The following is a 25748-nucleotide window of genomic DNA, read 5'->3' as shown; positions in this document are numbered from 1 at the left end:
GTAGCCGGTGAGTTTGCAAGAGGAATCCACATAAAAATAATTTACATGATTACACTAGATTAGCGATATTTCCTAATGTGTGGCACGAAATTCATAGGCGTCCCACTTACTTTTGTGCTCCAATGCACAAGAGAGCGTTTCGTTAAGTACGTGAAACAAACGGCGAGTTTGATGGCGTATATCTTCATACTGGTGTCAATCTGGAAGTTCATTCCAAGCGGTTACGCCTCACGAACTCACCGGCTACGATATGTAATTGTAATATGTAGCTTAAGATAATTAGGAAGTTAATTAGTAATTTTTTAGTCATCTGAATATTCTCCCCAATTTTTCGTGCATGTCCGCCTCTCTGAACAATCCTGCTCGAGGACTAGAATAATATTATGTGCAACAGGCAATTTTCAAACACTGCGTAACACTTAGAAATGATCACCCCATATATCACTTTATAGTATATATTTTCGTGTTTTGTTTTCAGTAATTATAGAAATGAAATGAAATACGTATTAGTTGCACTTATATTCAGGTAACTGAGTTAACAACGTTCTGATGGTTTCGAAGTATGCCTCACATATTCCTTCGTAGAATTAACGGTACGGTACGTGCTTGCCCCATAGGCTTTAGGTAAAAGCTCCTAGTTAAACATACTTCCTTAAACTACATATACGTGAATCTTAATAATTACATGTGTTCTCTTTAGTTAAAACCACCTCAAATGGCATTGCATGTCGCAGGCATCTGATATTCGGTCAGGAAGTATTTGTGGCCTTTACAGCTATCATACTTTGAGCCACTATGTGGGAAGGACATCAACAAATTTATGATTTTAGAAGGGGAAAAAACATTAAGCCGAATGTGCATCTTATGTTGGAGATAACACAGTTGTCCTTTCAAGGAAAAAGGACACAGCGCAAAAAAAGACACGGACACGAGACAGCGACACGCACACAGCGCTGTGTGCATGTCGCTCTCTCGTGTCCTTGTTTTTTTTTTTGCGTTGTGTCCTTTTTCCAATTAATCCCCAACAAGCCCAAGCTTCCACGCTAAGCCCTTTGAAGGTCATCGTAGGTGTCTCTCTCGTACGAAGAGCACCGAGGAGTGACATAGGTCACTCCATCCTTTACAAGGTCCCTGACGAAAAAGAATGACCTTCGTGCTCGGATGGAGATCATATGTCAACGACAGGCTCATGAGATTATATAGCTTGTTGGTCGAGTTGGGGGCATTGCTCGGAACAGGGAAGTGCTGCGAACAGAATGCGAAACAGGAAGTGAAACCAAGAGGAAAGCAAAAAAAATAAGTTGATGGCAAGGACGCTGATGGCCAACTTATCTTTATTTGCAGGCATCCCACTGTTCGATGTGAATAACAAGATGTCGCGGGGAATACGAAATAGCTGTTATTGTCTATGCTCGTCCGAACTTCTTTCCACACCTATTAATTCGAAGCAGGTGCAAACAAGTCGGAGTTTCCGTTCCTGAAATATTTTGCTAGCGCAAAATGAGTTATACATGCTTCAATTGCAGAATTTTTTTTATTATTATGTGGTAAATGCATGCATATCGAGTTATTAAGAAGGAAGTCCCATATGACACGGCTGAAAGGTGACGTCCTGTTAAATATTGGACGGAGGTAAATAGAAGGATTGACATCAGAATTCGTATTCGTATTCCCGCGTGATTGGAAGCTGGCCCGGGTTGTACCCATACACAAAGGCGGATCAAGAAGTACCGTTGTGAACTACACACCGGTATATTTAACAAGTATCACATGCAAGCTAATAGAGCACGTAATTTATACTTCAATCATGCCACATTTAGTTAAACACAATATTCTAAGCTCTAGTCAGCACGGTTTTCGACAATGTTTCTCATGTTCTATACAGTTATTTGAATTATTTCATGATCTGGGGGGCCTCAGCAACACACAAAACCAATATGATAGATTGCAGGTTTCTAGATTTCAAAAAACCCTTCGATGTGGTTGCACATGACCTTCTAATCCCAAAACTTAGGGCCTACAAATTGGGCAGCAGGGGCATAGCTTAGATTGCCGAAAATCTTCGCGCAAGACAGCAGTCTGTGGTGCTCTTCGGTTTTTCTTCTGTATATGTTCCAGTAACCTCAGGTGCTCCTCAGGGATCAGTTTTGGGTCCCCTTTTATTTTTACTCTTTATTAATGATATCGCAACTGATGTCACGTCTTCATTTACTGTTTTTGCGGATGATTGCATCATTTATAGAGTCAGAGATAGTGCAAGTAACGTTAAGTACGCGAACCATGCCATCATTATCAGACTGATTTGACATAATAGGAACACGGTGCAACACGCGGGAAACGTCACTAAATGTTCAACAGTGTGTACACGTCAGCTTGTCAAGAAAGCGCGCATTTGCATTTCAGTCATGTACTTATACCTTGAGTAATATGGCACTAAAAAGGTTGACGAATACAAATATTTACAAATTTTGATGACGTCTGACTTAACATGGAACAGGCACATTACGCACACTAAGAATAAGGCAATAGGTTTATTGGGATTGCTGTTCCGTAATTTCAGTCAATTAGCGCATAAATTGAAAGAAGAATTGTATATCACTTATGTTCGTAGTCTACTTGAGTAATATGGCACTAAAAAGGTTGACGAATACAAATATTTACAAATTTTAATGACGTGTGACTTAACATGGAACAGGCACATTACGCACATGAAGAATAAGGCAATAGGTTCATTGGGATTCCTGTTCCGTAATTTCAGTCAATTAGCGCATAAATTGGAAGAAGAATTCTATATCACTTATGTTCGTAGTCTACTTGAGTAATATGGCACTAAAAAGGTTGACGAATACAAATATTTACAAATTTTAATGACGTGTGACTTAACATGGAACAGGCACATTACGCACATTAAGAATAAGGCAATAGGTTCATTGGGATTCCTGTTCCGTAATTTCAGTCAATTAGCGCATAAATTGAAAGAAGAATTGTATGTCACTTATGTTCGTAGTCTACTTGAGTACGGTTTTATCTGTTTCGATCCGCATACAGCTGATCTCGTGAAACAGCTTGAAAGAGTGCAAAATAGGGCAGCTAGGTTTGGTCTTAATATTTATAGTAGCAACTTAAGGACAGAAAATAAAATTAAATTATCGTGACAAGCATTAGGAGACCGACGAAAAAATCTCAGGTTTAAGTTTTTTCACGCTGTTTTATTATTCAAAAAAGATTACCGACGATTACGTTACTTCCTAATGCGAAATTTGAGCGCAGCAAATAAGCTGTTTCACCTTTTCGATAGATTGAGGCAAAGAAATCGAGCAACACATGTATGCGCTATCACAGAATTTTTTTTTATTTTTCACACGTATTCCTTTAACAAAGACTCCACTAGGTAAGCTTCTGCTTCGGCGGCACGCACCTCTGGATTCTGACGGCGACGGCGCTGGGCCTCTGCTCTGGCAGCTCGTTTAGCAGCAGCAGCAGCAGCAGCAGCAGCAGCAGCAGACGGAGGACTTCCATCGGTCGTCTCGCTCATGGCTCAGAAAGAACTGGCAGATAATTTCGCCGTGGCGAACGGCAGCGGCAATTTCGGCTCGGGCGGTGCACATATACAGATCCGCCGCCACCGATCTGGCTCTCTGATTGCCACCGCACAGGGCGAACGGCAGCGGCAATTCCGGCTCGGGCGGTGCACATATACAGATCCGCCGCCACCGATCTGGCTCTCTGATTGCCACCGCACAGGGGTTGCATTGGAGGAGGAGCGAAGAAAGGAATTAAGTTCGAGCCGGCGCTTTGACAACCGGAGACTCGCAGGAAGAGGGGGGAGGGGGGCGGCGTGTACACCCAGCGGCAAACGATGGGGGCAGAAGCGCGCGCAGCAAGCGGACAACACGATAAAGGGAGGAGGGAAGAGATAGCAGCGACTGACTGATGCCGCTGACGCCGATAGTGAGTCAACCCCAGCTGCGGAGTTGGTTTCAGGGACAACGCCGCCGATGCCGACACAAACAATATGATACCCTCGCTTCCGCAGCGCTAAGAACCAGGTCTAGCCGTGGGAAGGTGGTCACGTATTCGTCGACGTGCCGGGGCCTACGTGAAATAACCGGCGCGTCGGCAACTGAAGAGCACCCTATCCGCAACACAAGAACAGGGGGGGGGGGGACCCTTTCCTCCTCTTTCTGCATGGCGGCGACGGTGTTCTATGCAGTCACGTTATCTTGACTCTCTAGCGGCGTCAGCGGCATCCAGCGGTATCAGTCGGTCGCTGCTAGCGCTGGGGGGATGAAAGGGGGGCGGAGCTGGTTACGAGGCCGACGACAACGCCGACGACGACGCGAAACCCAGGAACGGACGCCAAAGAGCTGCGCTCTAAAACAGGGATCGAGAGAGAAAGATATATTAAGCCGCCTACTTATACGTCGATGAAACGCGACCATGCACTGAGAGTGCGCGAGTTCTGTTAGCGTGTGACGTCTTTTGGTATTATTTTTTGTTCGATCTATAGGAGAATTAAATGCACTTTCACCTGCAATTGTTAATATTGAAGACAATGATGTGTTTTATCGCGCTTTATCTATTTGATCACTTGTTTTCTCCTTCCAAATGCAACTGCTGCTTTAATGCCCGGATGGTCGATGCAGGTATGTAACAAATAAATAAATAAATAAACAAATAAATAAATAAAGGGGACAGAGCAATTTAGTTGTAAAAATTCAAGCACAGCAAATATTAATCAATCAACGTTTTTATCTTGACTTCCGCAAAGCTTTCGACCCTCTCCCGTCCCGCCTTCTTGTATTGAAGCTAACACAACTTAACATCGACTCGAATGTGCTAAAATGGATCGCAAGCTTTCTAACCTGTCGCATCCAATTTGTTTCGTTTAATGAGTGTATTTTACCCATCTGTGCTGTCACGTCTGGAGCACCACAGGGCTCGGTCCTGGGACGGCTGTTATTTCTTATATTTAGTAATGATTTGTCTAATGAATTTTCCTCAACTATCAGATTATATGCTGATGACCGTGTTATTGTCCGCGAAATAACCAACCCAGATGATAATGTCTTCCTTCAAATCAATCTAAACAATGTCTCATATTGGTGTTCCAAATGGTTGATGACGCTCAATATTAGTAAGTGCAAGTCTGAGAATATCACGCTCAGGTGGCCTCTCGGATCTTTACCCCCACTTGCTTAACAGAGTACCCATATATTCAGTCAGCTTATATATATATATATGTTTACTGGTATCCATATTACGGATAGCCTCTCATAGCAAACGCACACTGACTACGCAATTAATAATGCTAATCGTAGTCTCGGTATCATTCGCCGTAACTTCTCCTCTGCTCTCCGAGATGTTTAAAACTGTCTACAAAAGTCTCGTTAGGTCAAAACCAGAATATGGCTAATTTATTTGGGATTCCTGTTCCCCGCTTCCCTCAAATCAACTAAAGATCGATTTGCCCGTTTTATTGTGCGCAGCTATGCCCGCAACGCAAGCGTGTCAGCTGCAGCCAAGCATTCTCTCAAACTACCTGACGTAGCAATTAGACGGAAATGTGCTCGACTGTGCCTGTTTTATTAAAATTGTCTGCCATATTTCAGAGCTAGAACGTGAGCTTGTCTCTGCCTTCTCATAGACTTCCTTCCGCATTGATCACAGTCTGAAAGCCCACGTGCCCTGCTGCCGCACACACAAGTACGCAAAGTCCTCCATACCGTATAAGCTGCCTCTGACTGCAACCACCATCGTCAGCAATCTCGACGAATCTTCACTCAAGACTGCCATTTCTGCGTTATTCAAGTGCTAACCACCCCTCTCTGTAACTAGTGGCCCTGAGAGTAATTAAACAAATAAAAATAAATAAATAATATACACCATAATTACATAAACTCAGGGAGTAGCGTAAAAAATATGAAAATATGGAAAACGTAGCAAAATATAATACAGATTAACGAAACATGACAACGGTTGAAACGGACAGTATGTGACCTTCAGACAGCATCAGATTTGAAAAATATTTTGTAGGATTGCCAAGCATTGGCCGCGCAGAAGCAGTAGACACTCCAGCGACTATCTCTCCGCGGTTCAGACCAAGAGGGCCCTCGACGAATTACTACACATCGAACAGCAAGCCCGACTGCTCTAGTTACCTTGGTTTTCTAAATAGCAGTCACATTTCAGAACTTAATAACTAGGCTCCAACTCCATGCAAATTTATTTTCTCAAGCCTAATTTTTTCTTGCGTTAGCAATTGTACCGACACTGGAGGAGAACTCATACTATCGTCGTTGGCGCCCTCGTGTTGTCCTGATATTGACACCACATGGTCGGCCCGCACGTGAACAGCTACAATGTGTTCAGAGACGCGCAGATTGTTTGGCAGCAAAAATTGACACGTTGGCGCACCGCCAATGATCTCCTCAATCGGTTCTGCAGTAGAGTCAGGGCAGCTTTCTGGTTTCCACTTAGACGATCATCATAGATGGATACTGCTGCAATTTTTATTTCTCTTTGATCGTTCTGTTTTAATGAAGACGTTGACGGAGAGTTCATTCTGAGGAGTAGTGAGCAGTAAAGCAAAAGAAAAGTTCTTAAGCACCCCTAATCGTAATATTTGATTAGTAATTAAAGTCATCTTTTTCAAACAGCCCCAAATGTAGGATCATCAAGAAAGGTTCAAATTGTCATTCACCCGACAATATCACGAAGGTACAAAGGAAACACAGACTGTTTTCTCAGAAAGAGGTAATCGTATGTTTGCTGTAATTAGTACCTAATGGTGCGGTAACGAAAAAGAAATCCTCAGCTTCTCCCGAAAGGCAAAGCATTGACTACGATAGCAAATTATTATTCATTGACACGAAGCAAGGTTAGTACTTTAGGAAAACAACTGGACAGTTGTTTCTTCATCCACTTTAATTTCCATTAATTATCAGTTGTTTAATTAAATTAGTAAATACTAGTAATTTCATCTATGTTGTCCTTGGTGCCTTTGTTTTCTGGCTTCTTATGATATATATATATATATATATATAAATGAAGAAAAAGAGAGTACGACGTACGTTGAATTAGCACAGTATATTTCACTGACGTTTCGGCTGGTGGACCGACCAGCCTTTGCCAAAGACTTTGATTGACTTTGACTTTGACAAAGGCTGGTCCACCACCCGAAACGTCAGTGAAATATACTGTGCTAATTCGACGTACGTCATACTCTCTTTTCCTTCATTTTACTACCGAGGCCAGCGTGATTTGCTCAACCATAACTACATACACACATATATATATATATATATATATATATATATATATATATATATATATATATATATATATATATATATATATATATATATATATATATATATATATATATATATATAAACGAGAACGCACGTGATGCCTAGTCAAGCCATGCGAGGGAACGTTTCATCGTAGTGATACCACTTTGGCAGTCTGCATCTGCGTTTTAACAAATCCGCGGACTATTTCATAGAGGCTTTCAGGGATGTTTGGTAGAACATACACGGTTATAATGTGTACGGGTCACGTCAAAGAAAAATGCAAGTGTTTGAACTGTGCTTGGCACTAGGTATCCTAAGTGTATTTGCATAAACATAAAAAAAGAGTTTTGTGGAATAGCAAGGACAGAATTTGTCATCTGATAAAAAATGTTGCATAATTTATATAAACCAATTCCTACCACCAGACCGCTAAGACGGCATCCGCATTCAGGATATAGAAAAAGCTTCGTTAAACTTTAAGATATGCTGATTCACACTTACACCGACGGTGTGGAAAATTGAAGAATTCTTAGTGCACTCAAAGTATCCCTTATTAGATCTCTGTTTACACTTGAAAAAAAATAGTAAGGAGAGAGATTTTATTGACAGGAAAGGTACAGAAGTTTACCTGACCTGGTGAGCCCGTGCCTACTACTGCGCACAGGGAAAGAGGGAAAAGGTGCGTAAGTATTAGGATGGATGATGATGAGAAGAAGAGAAGAAATGAATGCTCGTGTACATTGGACAGCGGCCCCACTAACCCCGCTAGTCTAGTTTCGTGTCGTGCAAAAAATTCAACAGTGTTTTCGTTGTCCGCACTGAAGTGCAGTGTCAGGCCATGGGCCGAATATAGCGTCCTCCAACAGTGGTTGCCTCTCAACGCTGGCTAGAGCATTGTCCAACCTCCTCTGCTCCAGCGTATATGCTGGGCAGACACACAATATGTGTTCCAACGTTTCGGACGTCTGACAATGTTCGAAATCAAGGCTGTTCGACTGGCGGTTGGTTGAAGTGTGCATAGCGGTGGGTGTGAGCAACGCCAAGCCGCATTCTGCACAGCAATGACGCCTTTCTCACATGTAAGCGTCTGTGGATGTTGTCAGCGTGAGCTCTGTATGTCTTTGTAAGGTCCTGCTTGAGTGTCTTCATCAGTGACTTAGTCTCAGGTCGGAAGTAGGCAATTCACGCTTTATCAGAGCAAGGGAATGCCGATCTGGCCTCATTGTCAGTAAGTTAATTTCCAGTCACACCACAGTGACCCGGCGCCCACTGGAAAGCGATATAGTGGCCACTAAAGCAACAGCAGAAAAACTACAGACCAAAAATAGCCGTTCTTTCATTCCTTGCATGTTTGGCGTAATAGTTCTTGAGAAATCCAGATATCCTCTCCTCCTTGCATGTGTGAGAAAAAGCAATTTACCAGAGTATGCTGTTCTTTGTGATTACAAAATACTTTCTGAATCACAAGAGGGCTTTCAATGCGGTCGGGGAACTACATCGTTATTGGAAAGCTTGAGCGATTTTATCAGTGCCCACCTCGATACAAATAAAAGTTTGCTCAGACTTTTCCTCGATTTGAGGAAATCTTTCGGCAAAATTGACCGAGCACGTGCTTGTGGGCGAGTTGGTTATGTATGATTACAACGAATGCGCCAAATAAAACAACGTACGAATGAAGGCGACACGAGACAAGGCTTGTGTGCCTTGTCGTGTCATCGTGTCTTGTGTGCTGGCAGTTCAAGCCAAGGGCTAGCAAACCCATCCTCTCCTACCATTCAGCTCACTCAAAAGTAATAAAAAGAGGCATCATTCAATCATGTCTCACCAACGCACTTAAAAAGTGATGTGTGCATCGGCTGCAAAGCAGTTCTCATTGTCAGGTCAGCCGCCTCAAAGGGGCACGTTATCCTCACCATGTAATCATATCTCTTACAGGAAAAATGCTCAGGTAAACCTAACGACGTAAACCAGGGTCGAGCAGGCCCTTCTGAATCCAGGTGTGCTATCATTCCGTATGTTCACGGCATATCTCACAATCTGCAAAAAGTAGACAAACGAGCTGATCTTCGGGTTTTGTTTTCCGCTCCAAAACGTCTTGGTTTGATGTGTGCCAAGGTGAATACAGGACATCAGGAAAATAAACAGGTGTGCGCAAAAAAACATGGGCAGAAGCATGTCGGATTTGTAAAGAAAGTAGTTTATTCGGTTCCATTGTCGTGTGGTTCATCATATGTTTGGCAAACGGGCAGATGTCTGAATGACAGATTGCATGAGCATCGATATGAGATGGAAACCCAGCTCTCCGGTTACATTAGTGCCCATTGTAAGGCTCACAAGTGCATTCCAGATTTTTATAGAACCTGTGTTTTGAACAGAGCTGATGACCAACTGACAAAGGAGATATTGGAAGCGCTTGAGATCAAGAAGCGTGGTGATGATTGCATCAGTGAAGCCTCAGTTTCTCTATCGACAAAGGAACTGGCGTATCTAGGGAGCGGCACTTAGAAGCTGTTCTGTATCGTGTTTTCATTGTGCGATGCAGATGACGGCAGTGTTTCTTCTTTTTGTTTTGATCCTTGACAGCAGCACATTTATTCCTGTGTCAAAAAATAAAGCGCTTAGTTGTTAGTGCGTCTACGTGGTTGTCTCGTGTTGCCTTCCTTTAAAAAAAATAAATTATGGGGTTTTACGTGCCAAAACCACTTTCTGATTATAAGGCACGCCGTAGTGGAGGACTCCGGAAATTTCGACCACCTGGGGTTCTTTAACGTGCACCTAAATCTAAGTACACGGGTGTTTTCGCATTTCGCCCCCATCGAAATGCGGCCGCCGTGGCCGGGATTCGATCCCGTGACCTCGTGCTCAGCAGCCTAACACCATAGCCACTGAGCAACCACGGCGGGTTCGCCTTCCTTCGTCCGTGATTTTATTTGGCGCCTTCGTTGTAAATAAACAATTCTTTTTAACAACATTCAAGCCGTAAATCGAAATTCCGCTTGCAACAATCACTACAATTTAACTTCCTCTCTCAAATGCAACAAATTTTATTAAAATCGGTCCAAAGGTTATCTCAGAAAAAAGTTTTTGCGTTTTACATGTATTTAAATAGGCCGCGTTGGAATTGGTCCTGAGCTAAAGCAGGAAGCTTTAGCTCGGGCCCAACTACGACGCGGCCTGTTCAAAACGCAAAAACGTTTTTCTGAGATAACCTCTGGGTGGATTTTAATGAAATTTGTTGCATTTGAGAGAGGAAGTTAAATTGTAGTGATTGTTGCAAGCGTAATTTCGATTTAGGGCCTGAATTTTGTTAAAAATATTTCCAAATAATCGACCGCATGAAAAAAATAGAAGCACGAAGTTTACAAACTCATACCTCTGAATCAAGAACAGATATCGCGGTTGTGTAAACGGCATCCATGAGATCATTCAAAGCGGACACATTCGGCACGTCATATTACATTTTACGTGAACTTGTTAGGTTGTTTACTAGGGTTCTGCAAAAGCTCTATTTCCATATCATTACACTTCCTATATTCATGTGTAACATTTCAATTTTGTCCGCTTTAGATGTACTATTAGATGCAATTCACAGATTTGTATTACCATTTTTCGTTGTTGAGTTAGAGTTGTAAACTTGATAGTTTCTAAGAAATTCTCGATTTTTGTCAACTTTTAATAAAATATTGACAACCTAACTCAAAAATTCCAAACAAACAGTCACTAGATTTTGAGTTTTTCTTTTAAATGCAACAAACCTCGTCAAATTTGGTGTAGTGGTTGCCGAGAAAACCTAATTCTCCTTTTACATGTATTTAGATAGGAGAACTCGAGCTAAAGCTTCCTCTTAAAGTGTATCGAAATTATCTTGGTCACTTAGATCTCAATGGAAAACTACCAGTTTGCAGATGACACTGCGGTTTTGTTAGGCAATGAAAACGCGCATAAATGTGTGAACCAAATGCAGTAAGATATCTGTAACCTTATTACGCTGTTTCGCCATAGCTGCATACTTATCAACAAAGACAAAACTCAGGTTATGTGTTTCTGCAGTCCGCACAGAAAGGTAAAACATTTGAAGCCATTTATTTACACAATAACTGTAGGCATTGATCTCGTACGAGAATGACATACTCGACAAAAGTAAACTATCTTGGAATGTTTTTTGACGAACATTCATCACGGGTGTTTCGCATAGAGAACCTTCCGCAGCGGCTGAGAGTGGTTTTTGATATTATGTACAAATTTAAATCCGTCAGCTGTGTAGACATGATACAAGTTATTCATAAAGCATTAGGTGAATCTGTGATGCCGTACAGTGTTACTATATATGAGTGCATCCACACTGAATGTGCTAACTAGAATACTGAAAAATGTAGCAGGCTATATGTTCTATGCGTTCAAACGCGACAATGAAAATATTGAAGGTCTCATAGCTCAACAATCGATATTCAACATTTAACAGCTTTCTCTTGCAGTGGTACACAGAATTCACATTTGCTCTACTAGCAATAAAATACAACGTGTTAAAACACGTGACCTACGCAAGATTGACAAATATAAAAAGTACAAAGCACTCACACACTAAGGAAAAAGGTTATGATCATATTATGTGCCGGTACACTTCAATGAATGTTCAGAGTGTCCCGAGGTAACCTCCCTTCAGAAAGCAACACATGGCATACATGTCATACATCAATGGGTTATTAACAAAAAGGCGCATAAACGAGTTATTTATCACGTTCATATGATAGCACTTTCCACGTGCACTTCAATGTAATGAATGGTGGACAAAATCTTTTAGGTAACTATTGCTTTTTTTAGCTATTTCGTATACATGTGGTATAGACTGTACAATGTGCAGGATACTGCCAGTGTGGAAAGCTTTTCTTTAGTTTGGGTTTTTATTAATTGATGGGACAAATATTTACTGTGTATGCACAAAGAAAAGTATGCGTGCGTTTTATAATGCTTAGTTTCTCATCTGCAGTGCTGTGTCTTCGTGTAGGAAGCTGGCATGTGTTCTTATAGCGCCTATTTTTTACATTAGTGTATGGTTTGTCTGTGTATGAAACATATATTACATATGATTCAATTTAGCAAGAAATATGATCTTGCATGTTACTGTGTAACAAATATAGCTATCCGTTCATATATTATCGTTACCTAAGCAGTTGCTGCCCAGTCGCGCAGAAAAGCAATCCTGCGTGAGCGGGCTGGCAAAACTGTAACTGCACATAAAGTATGTGTAACAAATAATAATAATAATGATTATAATACTGATGTACTGTTATGATAGTGGAATTTTGGTCAGTCATTTCTAAATATGCCGTCGAAGCTCTGTCCCACATATCTGTCGAGGCTGTCATTCTAATCCACAATCGGGATGTTTTGCGTCCAAAGGGAAATAATAATTGTAGACAAACTATTGTGTGAGTAGATAACACCCTCTCCACTAGAATATAAAAAAGATTGTCGGACAGACCACCCAGCGCACCAACAACTAAATGGAACATAATTGTATTGTTAAACGTGCATATGAAGAGTGGCCCGTGCCAATACTAAACGTTCCGAACGTTAGCCTACACTTATATAACCAACCATAAATAAATCACCACTGAAATGATCGCGCCGTTAGTCGATTTGCATGGGAACTCTGTCGAAGTTCTAATAATATTTGGGGTTTTACGTGCCAAAACCACTTTCTGATTATGAGGCACGCCGTAGTGGAGGACTCCGGAAATTTTGACCACCTGGGGTTTTTTAACGTGCACCTAAATCTAAGCACACGGGTGTTTTCGCATTTCGCCTGTCGAAGTTCTAATCGGCAAAAAAAAAAAAAAAAAGAAAGAAACTCGTTGTCTTCCAAATGTGCATCGTCCCTCTTAGGCTCCGTTGCAAATTTGTGTGGTTATGCGCACGATGTTTCTTCGATATGTGCGGTGTCTGATAACTTCTGCTTCGCAATTCTGTGCTGTGTTGCGCATAACAATGTTGATTACGCACGCATATATTTCGCCCACATTTTTTTTCCGGTAAAATTGTAATTCAGCGGTGTCTTCGCTCTCCTGGCCCTCTCATTCTCCCGCTGACTGCATGTGTAAGACACTGTCTGGTTACGTATTCATAATTAACCTTCACGATGGTCACGATAATTATTTGTTACGATGGCTTTACGATGGACAGCACTATTAAGGCCTTTCTAGCGCGGTGTTATACGCAAGCCTCGACGGCTTGCGCAGTGAAGTCGAAAGATACTCGCGGCGCACATAGAAACGACACGCGCACAATAGATCACACAAGCACACACATAAACCCTTTCCCCATTTTCTCGATGACTCGCAGATGCAAGTGTAAAGCTCCATCTCTTCCCGCAGATCACCTTTGGTTTATCGCTGGGCACTTCTGCGACTCCTACTCACCGAGACAGCTGTCAGGCAACTACCTTCTCTTACATTATGCAAAAAAGAGGTGAGGACACAAGAGTAGAGAAGTGGACAACACAAACGCCGACTATCAACTGAAGGGAGCACTGAGTCGAAAAAAGAAAGAAGACACAAAAGTCATCTGCGCAAGCTCAGGAATGCCATGTGTCAGTCGGGTACATGTGCCAGTCTACTTGAGAGATAACTGTTAAGGCACTTAATCTCTTCCTTATGTAAAGTAATCGAAGGCTGACTCACGCACGCACTTCCAGCATTATAGATATGCCATGCCTATACCATAAGAGCGTATCTTTATTCTTATGCCTGTACAATATCACGCATTCATCTAACTCTGGCGTCCAGTTACAATCTTGGGAATGTAGGGAAAGATTAGAAGGCGATGCGCCAGTCCAATCTTTCAGAGGTCAGCGATTAAACACGATGAAGCTTGATTCCCTAGCCACTGAACATAAATGCTATACCATCGCCCTTCTCTCTGCAGATATCTGCCATAGTCTTAACAAATGCATCTCTCGCTAACACGCAAGCAAACATGTGTCATATTTACCTACATCAAAGCTGGGGGACGTGCTTCCACCCCCATACCGTCTTGTTTGTACAATAGATTATAACCTAACTTGCTCGTCTCTGGAATTTATTCGATGCTTATCCTGTTTATCATAAAGAGCAGCGGCGACATTGAGAAATTCTGCCTAAACCTTTTTTCAATGTTAACCATATCACCACTAGTTAGCTCCTTCCATGTTATTTGTAATCTGTTTTTATTACTCTCATATATTTCCTTTAGCAGACAGCGTTATGTAGTCTTCTTCTCAAGTTTCATCTCTAAGAATCTGCCTCAACGTTTGCTTGTTTACATTGTGGTGCCACCACTGGTATTAAGGAACGTTGTAAAAGTGCGTTTTCTTTATGCATCATCTCTCTCTCTCTCTCTCTCTCTCTCTCTCTCTCTCTCTCTCTCTCTCTCTCTCTCTCTCACTCGCTCCCTCGCTCTCTCTCTCTCTCTCTGAATATAGCTGTAGATTATGTGATTACAAACCAGTTATTCTATGGACCTTCCTTACGGGGGTCCCTAGGGTGTCGCCACGTTTTCACGTGGAGACGCGTCCAATGCTTGCCTGCCTCCGTTTCCTCCGTGTTTACAATGCATGTGCAGAACACGATGCCGCTCAATATGTATTTCAAGCTGTCCAAACTTTCCACTTCTGAAATAAATCAGGATCAGGGTACTTTTCTCTTCATTCGAGTGCCAATCATATTGAAGCAGTCGCGTGCCATGTTTCGAACTCAGTAACGTTCTTTTATGCGGTCCCAATCTGATTGTTTATTTCCTGCATAATCGCTCGCATGTGTGCTCAGTGGCGGTAGAGTTGTTCTTGCCGGTTACAAGGCTTACAACGTAGACGTTCTGTATTTTGTAATAGCTTGTAGCAAAAAGCGTGTTATTGCTAGTCACTCGCTTACTTCTGTGGACCGTCGCGAAACGTTCAGCTGCCGACATTCATGTGCTGTCGGTGTAGTCCATCACCAATGCTTCGGTGCATTGTTTAAAAAGTGCGTCTATTCACTTATTAGGAAACGACGCTGCTCCCCATGTCACTGTGTAATCAGCGGTACTCAGTCTTGCTGAGGTTCCGGAGTTGAAGTCCTTTGTTTAGAGTTTAGTGATATAACCTTGGCGGATGAGTTATTCATTCTTTATTCTCCAGGAAAGTCGTGCATCACGAAGGGCTGGCAGCATAGGTAGTCCTTGTGCAGCAGTGGTCCATGAACTTGGCCACACAAATTGATTCTATTCCTTAAGAGGAAGCTTTAGCTCTGGCCCAACTCCTACGCGGCCTAGTAAAATACATGTAAAACGCAAAAACATTTTTCTTAGATAACCCCTGCACCGATTTCAATGAAATTTGCTGAATTTGAGAGAGAAAATTCAATTCTAGTGACTCTTGGAAGCGGAATTTCGATTTAGGGCTTGAATGTTGTTAAAAAATTTTCAAATATTTGACCATTTGAAAAAATATAGAAGCGCGATGTTTACAGATTCAGTGCTCTGCATCAACAGCAGATATCGCAGTTCTGCAAACGGCATCCATTAGATCATTCAAAGTGGACAAATTCGATATGTCATTTTACATCATACGTGAATTTGTTGCGTTGGTTACAAGGGTTCTGCAAAAGCTGTATTTCCATATTACTAATATTTTTATGTTCATGTGTAACATTTCAATTTCGTCCGCTTTAGCTGTACTATTAAATTCAATTCACAGAATTGTATTATCATTTTTTGTTGTTGAGTTACACAGCTCTCAACTTGATAGTTTCGTTTCTTACAAATTTTCGATTTTGGCCAATTTTTAATAAGAACTTGACAACCTAACTAAAAAATTTGAAACGGACAGTCACTAGATTTTAAGTTTTTCTTTTACATGCAACAAACCTCGTCAAATTTGGTGCAGTGGTTGCCGAGAAAACGAATTCTCCTTTTACATGTATTTAGACAGGAGCACCCGAGCTAAAGCTTCCTCTTAACATGCCAGTCACTATTTTTGCAACTAAATACTGCGCACGGATTTCCCCAACCGTTTTACATTTTGTAACATGAATGGAGCACAGAGCGTTAGCGAGCACCCAGTTCTATTTCTGACAACTGATCGCAGCCGTGTGGAAGGTGTAATGGTTTCGCAAACGTGCGCTTTCGGTTGAGGCAACGTGCAGTGTGCCGCCGCAAATGCCATCTCGTTCCTCTGAGCAAACTACTCTGCCAAAAGAGTCTATATGCGCTTGCCTATTGCAGAGCCATTCTGCAGTTCATTATATATATCACTCAGTTTTACTGATACTTTAAATCTAAATTTTATGCCTACACTTGTTCACCACCTTCCTCTATACAGCATTGTATTCTATCTGTAGGGTTTAATTTTCGTTCTGTCTCCTTTTCCTTTCTAAATTACTCATTATATTCTTTCACCAGCTGTTTAGAATTTTCTTGTCTAGGGTGAATTTCGCAGCAACATTAACAATTCCTTTCTTTATCTTTCTAGCCGCAGTTTATTGATTAGCCTCGTCGGTATTCGATCTTATCTTGTCGCCATGCAGTTTAATACTTTATTTTCTTACTTTCTTCCAATTAGGGTCGTCCAGTAGGATCTTTACAACATCAGTCACACTTGCTTGTCTCTCCCGGATTGATCCTTCACCGCTCTTGATTTGATTCAGCTACAAGTTTATTATGCATTTCTTTGCGCCTTCAACATCGAAACTCTTCCCCTCGTTCATCTTGTAGATATACCTGTACTGTTTCGTTTTTTTTTTCTACCTAGAGCCACTGTTTCTGACTAAATATTTCATGTGGTTCCTAAATACGCTTGGCGTGCTTTTGACTTTTCTCACCGTCGCAAATTTCAGCAAACTAAAGACAGACTGGGACAAGTCGCACGTGTAAGACGAACATTTATGAAAAAAACTCAAAGAAAACAACTCTAAACACACAATGCACATCGCACTTAATTCCACGCATTCCCTAATGTACTCACGCACAATGTATTGTTAAGTTCAAAAGATTTACATTGAGCCCGCCGGCGTCGCCTCATCGTCGCTGTACCCGACGAAAAAGTCGTTGGGCCCGCCAGTGGTCGCGGATTCGACGTCGCTGTCTCCGCCGTCCGGTACACAGTCGATCTAGCTGGAAGTTCAGGACGGTGGGGTGACCGAGGCGTCTGAAGCGCCCGGCCAACTCAACTGGCCTGCGGATTCCCACAGCCTGCAGATTGCCACAGAGAGTCTCCAAAACGGCGCCGTCAGCCTGCAGCTGAGGTCTCCGGTGGGGCGCCCGCTCAGCTCACGGGTCGCAGCCGCGGCAGCTGAAGTCCAGCCCCCACTCGATTGCCGCTATCTCCACGAGCCATCAGTCACGTCCGAGCCTCAGTTACTTCTGCCCGTCGTCCCAGAGCGTAGCTGGGCTCCTGCCTTCTCCTAAGTGTCCTTGTCGTTTTTATCCCCTTCAACTTATGGCATGTAACCACGAGGGGGGGATTGGCCATGTTTCGCAATAGAAACATAATGTGAAGTCCTTGCTTCTTGTTAACTTATTGGTCAGTACTACCTATAATATAATAGTGGTTATTAATTACCTTTCTTTCCTTTCTTTCTTTCTTTTTTTTTGAAAAGTGGTCGTGCCAATTTTAACAAAGGTGTTAGATTATGAAAATGATGCGATCTATGCTACTAATGAGGAAAATGTGTTTAACATGAGTCTCCCTGTAGCAATGGCGCATACTCATGCACAATCTGACACACTTCCTATCGGGCTCAACCAAGCGCACCTGCAACAAAAGAATAAACCTTAATCGCCAATAGGCGCTGCTCTAAGGAGTTCTTTCCTTCGGAATTATATTTTCGGCAATAGAGGAGGAAATGGTCCAGTGATCCTATATCCCACATGACGCACAAATGTTCGATGGTGCGAACCCACACCTACTCATGTACATATTTAATTGCGGTATTCGACATCGTAATAGGATAATCGAAACTTCGCATTGCCAAGAGGGACACGACCGTACATTCCAGGGGAACGCTAAATGTCCGTAATCCGGTGCAGCAAGGAGGGGCTAAATTTTTCTACCTAGGACTTTCTGTCTTCGGAATTGTTACCGCCTTCATAAGGTTGAGTATAAAGAAGCTTACTGGCACACCAGTCATTACCTTTGCGAAGCTGTCTGCAATCTCATTAAGTACTAGTCCACAATGTTTAGGAATCCACAAAAACCGAATTTCCTTAACATGAGGTGGAAAGAAAAAGTGTGGCGGCCGGCGCAGTAGTGAATTATTTGTGCTTTCTAGCGACATAAGGACTGATAGGCAGTCTTCGAGCATTATTATGTGTGACACATTGCTCAGAATTTTCCATAAGACCAAGCAAATGGCCATGAATTCAGCTGTATATATTTGAGTATAATCCGAAAGACCAATAGCAAAGCTCCATGACAGTGTTTCAAAGCACATGCCTATCGCCGATTCCTCATCTTTCTGTGAGGCGTTCGTGGGCACTACATTGTGCGGGGGAAAATATTCCAGATGCTCATTCAAGAGTCCGACTAAAGACGTTGTCAAATTTACAAGTATTACATGTTTTTATTCAAGTGACACGTTGAAGTAATCGTAAGTTAACGTTTATATTTGCTAAAGGACTCTCGGTAAACACGACTTGCGGGAGCTTGTATCTTGGCCACATAGAATAAAGAATAGTGCCGGCTGTGCGACAAACACAGTATAACTTGTCCCGAGAACATGTTCGTATGCTCTAAGAATCAGTTTTACTGTTAGCAGGTGAAATTTCGACGCTAAATTTGGTATGTTTGCTTATAGATACAGCACAGAGTTCGCAGAATACTTACGGACGCCAAAACACTGACGTAGGGCCCGACTCTCTATCATAAATAGAGGTTGCAACTTATAATTTGGAGAGCCAGATATCAGCATTCAACCAAATTCAAGAACGAGTCTCACATAAGCGCGATAAATGTAGAGTATCCTTACGCATACCAAAGTTCCCCTTCTATTTTCTCGTCAGCTGGCCAAGAGCGATTTCACCTTTTCTCACAATGTTTTTATAGAAGTCTGCCAATCTACGCCACGGTGGTAAATGACTCCCCGGTACCTTATATTGTCTACCTGCGGAATCGATTGATTCTGATACACAAGGGATACGGAAACCAATTGATCCAAAGCGAATACAAGTAGGGTACTTTTGTTAATGTTGTTATGATCGATCTGTCAAGTGTGAGAGACATTCAGGCGTACGTTCCTATGAGAAGATGATTTGCCGCCTCCCAGAAGAGGCTGTCGTGGTAAGCCTGGACATCGATCTGTCAAGTGTGAGAAGCGTTCAAGCGGGTGTCCCCATGTCGACATAATTGCCCTCTGCTCCGAAACAGCTTCAGCCCTTTTATTCCCCGAGCTGACACAAAGGGAAGGAGGCAGAGAAGGCAAACCGAAGGGCAGGAGGTTGTCGACGACAGAACCCGAGTAAAGCACTAATACTTCCAGAGGCTCCCCAAAAAGACAGCGACGATCACAATACTGCGAGGGGTTATTTAAGGCCGTCCTGCCCCCTCCCCTGTTAATCGTAACCGCTCGAGACTCGCATAAGAGTTACCACCATCTAGCAATGAAGTGAATGCAATCTTTTCTACTTTTCTTCATCATCACGATGCCCGGCTTTGTCGTCGTTTCCTGATTCTTGCGGTGAAGACCCACCGCAACCGGTCGAGATTGTATCAATGTTAAGGACCATGGGCAGATTATCCTGCCAGACCTCAAGAAGGCATAAATACGCTTGCAACTTTTTGTAAATCATGTGAATATCTTTAGTGGAAGCAACTAATGCGACATCATAGGCACAGAGCAATCCCTTTCATACGCTTTAGGTAGCTACGGCACGCCCCAAGGCTCAGTGCTGTCCCCTTTTCTTTTTAATCTTTCTATGATGCCGATGGCGCAAGCATTGCGGTCTATTCCCGATCTCAAGTTTTCACTATACGCCGATGACATCACTCTTTGGACGACTGGCGGCTCCGACGGAAAGATTCAATACACTATAGAGGCCGCAGCAGACACCGTCGTGGCTCATGCCGGGGCTATGAATCTCACATGCTCCCCTCAAAAATCCGAGCTGCTACTTCTGCCATCCCACCGGGGGACCGGAAAACACATGTCTAGCATAGAGGTAATCCTAAACCACATCCCCGTTACTAGAGTGGACAGGCTCCGGGTGCTCGGTTTACACATTCAAAGCAACCGGCTCAACACATATACTCTACATACACTCCAGACCACAGTCGATCACACCCTGCGTCTTCTAGGGCGAGTCTCCAATAAACATGGCGGACTAAAGGAGGCCGAACTTCTCCGCTTGATTCAGGCCTTCGTTATCAGTAAGATTACATTCGCAACACCATATCTACATTTCCTTAAATCAGAATCAGATAAGATCGACACTCTTTTACGCAAAATATATAAATTCGCTCTCGGAGTCCCCATACGTACCTCCACTGAAAGGCTAATGCTTACTGGAACTTTCAACACACTTTCTGAACTCACAGAAGCCCACCTCACATCCCAATATAGCAGACTTTCTAACACCGCAACAGGTCGACACATTCTACAAACTCTTTCTATCACTCCGGCATCCATCATCAAGACTAAATACACCATTCCACATCACATACACGAGAACCTCTGCATCCCCCCACTTCCTAAAAACATGCACCTTGTGCATCACAAACAGCGCAGGAGGCAGCGAGCAAAGGCTCTCCAAAAACAATTCTCCACCTCTAAAGACGTGCTCTATGTTGATGCAGCCGAATATGGGAACAGAAATCATAACGCAATATCAGTCATTAACTCTCACGGGCAGGTCGCTGCGGCCGCCTCCATTCCTGGCTCTTCCTCGGAGGAGGCGGAGGAAGCGGCCATAGCCCTGGCCCTCACAATTCCAAATTCATCAGTTATCGTTAGCGACTCCAAATCAGCCATACATAACTTCGGAGCGTGTAGGGTCTCTAAGCCAGCTTTTTCTCTCCTCTTGGCTCATCCTTTCAATCAAACTGTGGCATTAATCTGGACTCCCGCGCATGCGGGCCTTGCCGGAAACGAGGCGGCTCATGCCAGTGCCCGAGGATTTACAGTCCGGGCTCAGGCATCAGATGCGTCGGACCTCGCCACGGAGGAGGCGCCGTTTACAGCGCGGGATCGACTTATTACTTACCACGAAATCTGCACACACTACCGATTAGACCGCTTAACCTTTCCGCCACTCATGGGCAAATCCCCGCGTAGGTGTGAAGTTCTGTGGCGACAGCTGCAGACTCACACCTTTCCGTCCCCTTACCTCCTCCACCGCATTCATCCCGCCATTTACCTTTCTCCCTCTTGTAAATTCTGTGTATCTCCCAGAGCAGACTTAAACCATATCATGTGGGGGTGCCCTAAGCACCCCCTTCCCCCTTTCCTCAAGCAATTAATATCTAGTGAGGAGCAGTGGGAGGCTGCCTTGCGCAGCTCCAGGCCCGATCTTCAGGAGGCCATCCTGGAGTGGGCTGAGAGGATAAAGGAGGCCTACTTCAAGTAGTTCCTCCCCCACCCTCTATTCCATTGCCCCCTTCCCTTTAAAGAGGGATAAATAAAGTTTTTCATCATCATCATCCCCATACACAAATAGTGTGACACCTTGCATAATTGGAATATCCTGTAGTAGTGCATTAAACAATATTGGGGAAAGCACTGAACCCTGAGGTACACCTCTGGTCTGGAAGAAGCATTCAGAATGATGCTTTCTATCTGTGCAAAAAAAAATTTTTTTCCGTGCAAGAGGTCCCTTATCCAAGCAATTATATACGATGGAAGGTTTAAGGCAGCGAGTTTATTCTGTAGAACTTCCTACTCTACGCTCTCATAAGCTTTTGGAAGATCTAGTATTACGATGGCCGAAACTTCCAAGTTTCTCTTAGCTAACCATATTTTGCTTTCTAAATCGAAATATGTGGACCAAATAGAACAACCATTATGAAATGCAATCGGAGCGGTGCTTAATGCAGTAATTTTAGAAATGTGCTCTGATAGACAATTATAAAGAACAACTTACAATTAATTTTACAATGTTAGAAGTTACAGCGATTGGCCGAATGTTGTCCCAACCAAGCCCTTTGCCGGTTTTCTTCAGAAGCAAGATAACTTTAGCTACGTTCCACTCGTTAGGTAGCCATGTTTTCTCTAAGGAAATGTTCCCATTATTTAGCAACTCTCCTGCAAAGTTATGTGCCTAGAACTCAAGCATGATAACAGATATTCTATCATAACCCGGAGCTGCCGATCTCATCTACGGCAGATAGAAGTTCTCATAAGTTTACCTCTTCAACGTCATTGCACTGCCGTGGCATTCTGAACCCAATTGAGCAAAGTGCCTGAAATCGCAACGACAGGCCGTGTGCTCTAGAGTTAAGATTACTCTTAGCTTCTACTTAGGTAAGTACAACGGAGTTCAAAATATGGCCGACAGGAGATTTCTCGTTGTGCTCCGTGAATATGTGTAGGGCTTTCCTATTATTGGGGTCAGATAAGTGTCCGCATTAACGTTATAAACATGCTTAGCTTTCGCAGTTGTCCGCCTAAAACAGGCAGCATAAAATTTGTAGTGAATCCAATCTAAGGGGCTCTGATTATGAAGAGGGCTCTTCCACGCAGCTTTCCCAAGGCGATATACCTTTTCATAGTCTTCAGTCCTCCACGGCGAACCTTTCTTGTTTCTAGTAGAAACTCCGATAGTAAATGTGGACTGCTCTGCTGCGTCAATCAGCCATTTTAGAACCTGTTCCGCGCGCTCAGCGCTTTCAGGCTAAGTTAATGGGTTAATAGCAGATTCCACAATCATTTTATGTGTACCGCAGTTTAGAAGTTTTATCGTTTTACACTGAGTCTCTGCGAGGAACGCATGATAGTTTTTTCGCAGCTTTGGCCATGTACCTCCACGTGCGTTTTTCAGCTTCTTCTTCGTTCATATTCAGTTGTTTTCGTTCGGCCACTTCCTTATTTTCTCATATCCTCTTTTTCTTTATCTGTTCCTCTGACACCTCATGCTTTCTAGCTCTTTCTTTTTATATTATTCTTTTTCTTCTTTTCTCTGTTTCTTTACTAAGTCGTGAGACTAATGCAACTCCAAAAAGACAGCGATTCTTTGTACCTTTGATTTTTTACTTCGAAAAGTTTCAATGCTTCCCATTTCATTATTCTATATAATTTTAATTTTTTTCCATATCCTCGCGTGATGGCTGTACGTTTCTTGCTTGTCTGTGTTCTCTGGACACTTTGTACAGCTATTCTATTGTATCCACGGTTTCTATATTTTACCGTCTATGTGTTTTCCTTTTGTCGTTTTAATCAGACATTTTGTCTCTGTGATTTAGTATTTGTCACTTTAATTCAGTGTTTACTGTAATTCAGTCTCTTAAGTTTACTGCAATATCAGTCTCTTGGCGTCTTTATTGTTTCCTAATTGACGCTAGCTTCAGTATTGGTTATTCGGTCGTCATTGAAGTTTAACCTGGTGCTTTGTCTCCTTGCTTCTCCGTTTTGCACTTCAGATGTCGAACAGGAAACAAAATAATACGTTTGTAGTCGCTCTCTAAGCTTCTAGTTTCTTCCTCATCTATCAGAATAGTAGCGAACATACTGTAATATCCTCCAACATCTCTTTTATAAATTCACATCTGCCTGTTTCCAGATTACCACGTTATTTTGCCTTTACACTTCAATTCCCTATTGACAATCACGAAATTGTACCATACAGTTAGGTGAAGCAACCATTTCTCATTATAGTTCATGTATTCATTCAGGTCTTCAACGTAGTCTTTCATATCGTGAGCAACATAATCTCTGCCTTATATCCTGCACTCCCTTATATCTTCACCCAGAGTGTGCCTTAATTCATCATTTTCCTGCCTACCAACTTTTGCCTGTCCACAAGTAAGCTACTCTGACGAATTGTTTCTGTAACTTAGAGATGCTCCTTACAGGTGGGCTATATCCTCTGTTCCCGTCTTCTGAGAAATCAGCATGCCCATCCCACGTCCTTTCTTTCCTTTTGATCTCGCGGCGTTCAAAAATCTAGCCGTCTATAAGCGGTAGACCTTCCCCATCTCTATAACCATCTATAAAAGCAGAGACACTTAGCTGTTGCTTATTTAGTTCTTCGTCAAGGTCCAGCCGTTTGGGTTTTTTCTTCCTCCCTGCATATTTGTGCTGCTGCTCATGCTAACAGCGTCTGCGTAGCTCAGTAAATGAATGATATGAAATAAAACGTGTCTTAGTGGGACCTTCCTCAGAGGCATCTTGACCTCGTAAAGAGGTACTGCTCGTTCCATAAGCCGCCAGTCTATAGTTCCCCCAATATGAAACTAACATGAATGTCATTGCGGACAAAGCCGTTCCTCGGTCCCATGCATCGAAATCACCTGTTTATGTCAGACACCCAGAAGTGCATCTCAGTTTCCAGCTATATACTTCTATTATATCAGCAACAGCAGCTTTTTTGGACTACGTGTCCCTAGCGTGCAGCCTCTGGTATAGTGCATAATGTAATCTTTACATTCGTACACACATATCTCAACCAATTCAGTGATTTTACAATTTCTTTCAAGTACCACTACCATTCCCCTTTATTACGTCATTTATGTGGGCAGTCACAACAAGGTTAGGGCCTGTTTTTGTTTCCAACAATTTTCCTTTCGCTGCCATGGCAATACTCGCTCATGTTGTTGCAGGTGAAATGCTTCAACCAGCACACGGGGATCCCCTTCCAATCTTTCTAATGCTGCCTCCTTGCGTCTGTTTATGGTTGAATTCGCGGCTATTATGACTAACTATTTTAACTAACGTGGCTAATTAAGTAATCCAGATGATTCCTTTTTACTTCAATCTGAGCTTAACACCATTCCTTCGTGGTGCATGTAACCTGTGGTTAATGAAATTAAATGTCAACAAATGTAAAATGATCAAATTTTCTCGCAGTAGTGATGTTTCTACATGCTCGTACAAAATTAACAACTCTGCTCTGTCCTCTGTCACTTCCTATAAATATTTAGGTGTTCACATTACTAACAATCTGTCATGGCAAACTCACATTGAATACGTGGTGGGCCAAAAACCTAGTGTGCCAATCGCACACTAGGTTTTTTAGGTCGCAATTTTTCTCGCGCGCCCTCTTCCCTAAAACTTACATTATATAAAACATTAGTGAGGTCGAAACTAGAGTATGCTTCATCTATTTGGGATCCATCTACAGCACAGCTGACATACTTACTTGAACCCATTCAAAATCTGCACGTTTCATTGTATCTAATTTTCCCGCAGTGCCAGTGTATCCGCCAACAGAACTAGCCTTCATCTGCCAGACCTATCATCAAGAAGGAAACTCGCCCGGTTATCACTCTTTCATAAAATGTACTATACTATCCCA

General features: G+C 42.6%; 1 protein-coding gene across 2 annotated transcripts in view; it reads left to right on the top strand.

Moving 5' to 3' along the window:
• Positions 1–25748, top strand: part of LOC142568330 (uncharacterized) — a 79478-nt gene that overhangs the window by 5408 nt on the left and 48322 nt on the right. For both annotated transcript variants that reach the window (XM_075678338.1, XM_075678337.1), the window contains exon 2: positions 13670–13763. In XM_075678338.1, the coding sequence (XP_075534453.1) occupies positions 13670–13763 (94 nt within the window). The remainder of the gene's footprint in view (positions 1–13669; positions 13764–25748) is intronic.

Source organism: Dermacentor variabilis, unplaced genomic scaffold (assembly GCF_050947875.1).
Source record: "Dermacentor variabilis isolate Ectoservices unplaced genomic scaffold, ASM5094787v1 scaffold_18, whole genome shotgun sequence".
NCBI lineage: Eukaryota > Metazoa > Arthropoda > Arachnida > Ixodida > Ixodidae > Dermacentor > Dermacentor variabilis.
This window is presented reverse-complemented; position numbering and strand designations above follow the sequence as displayed.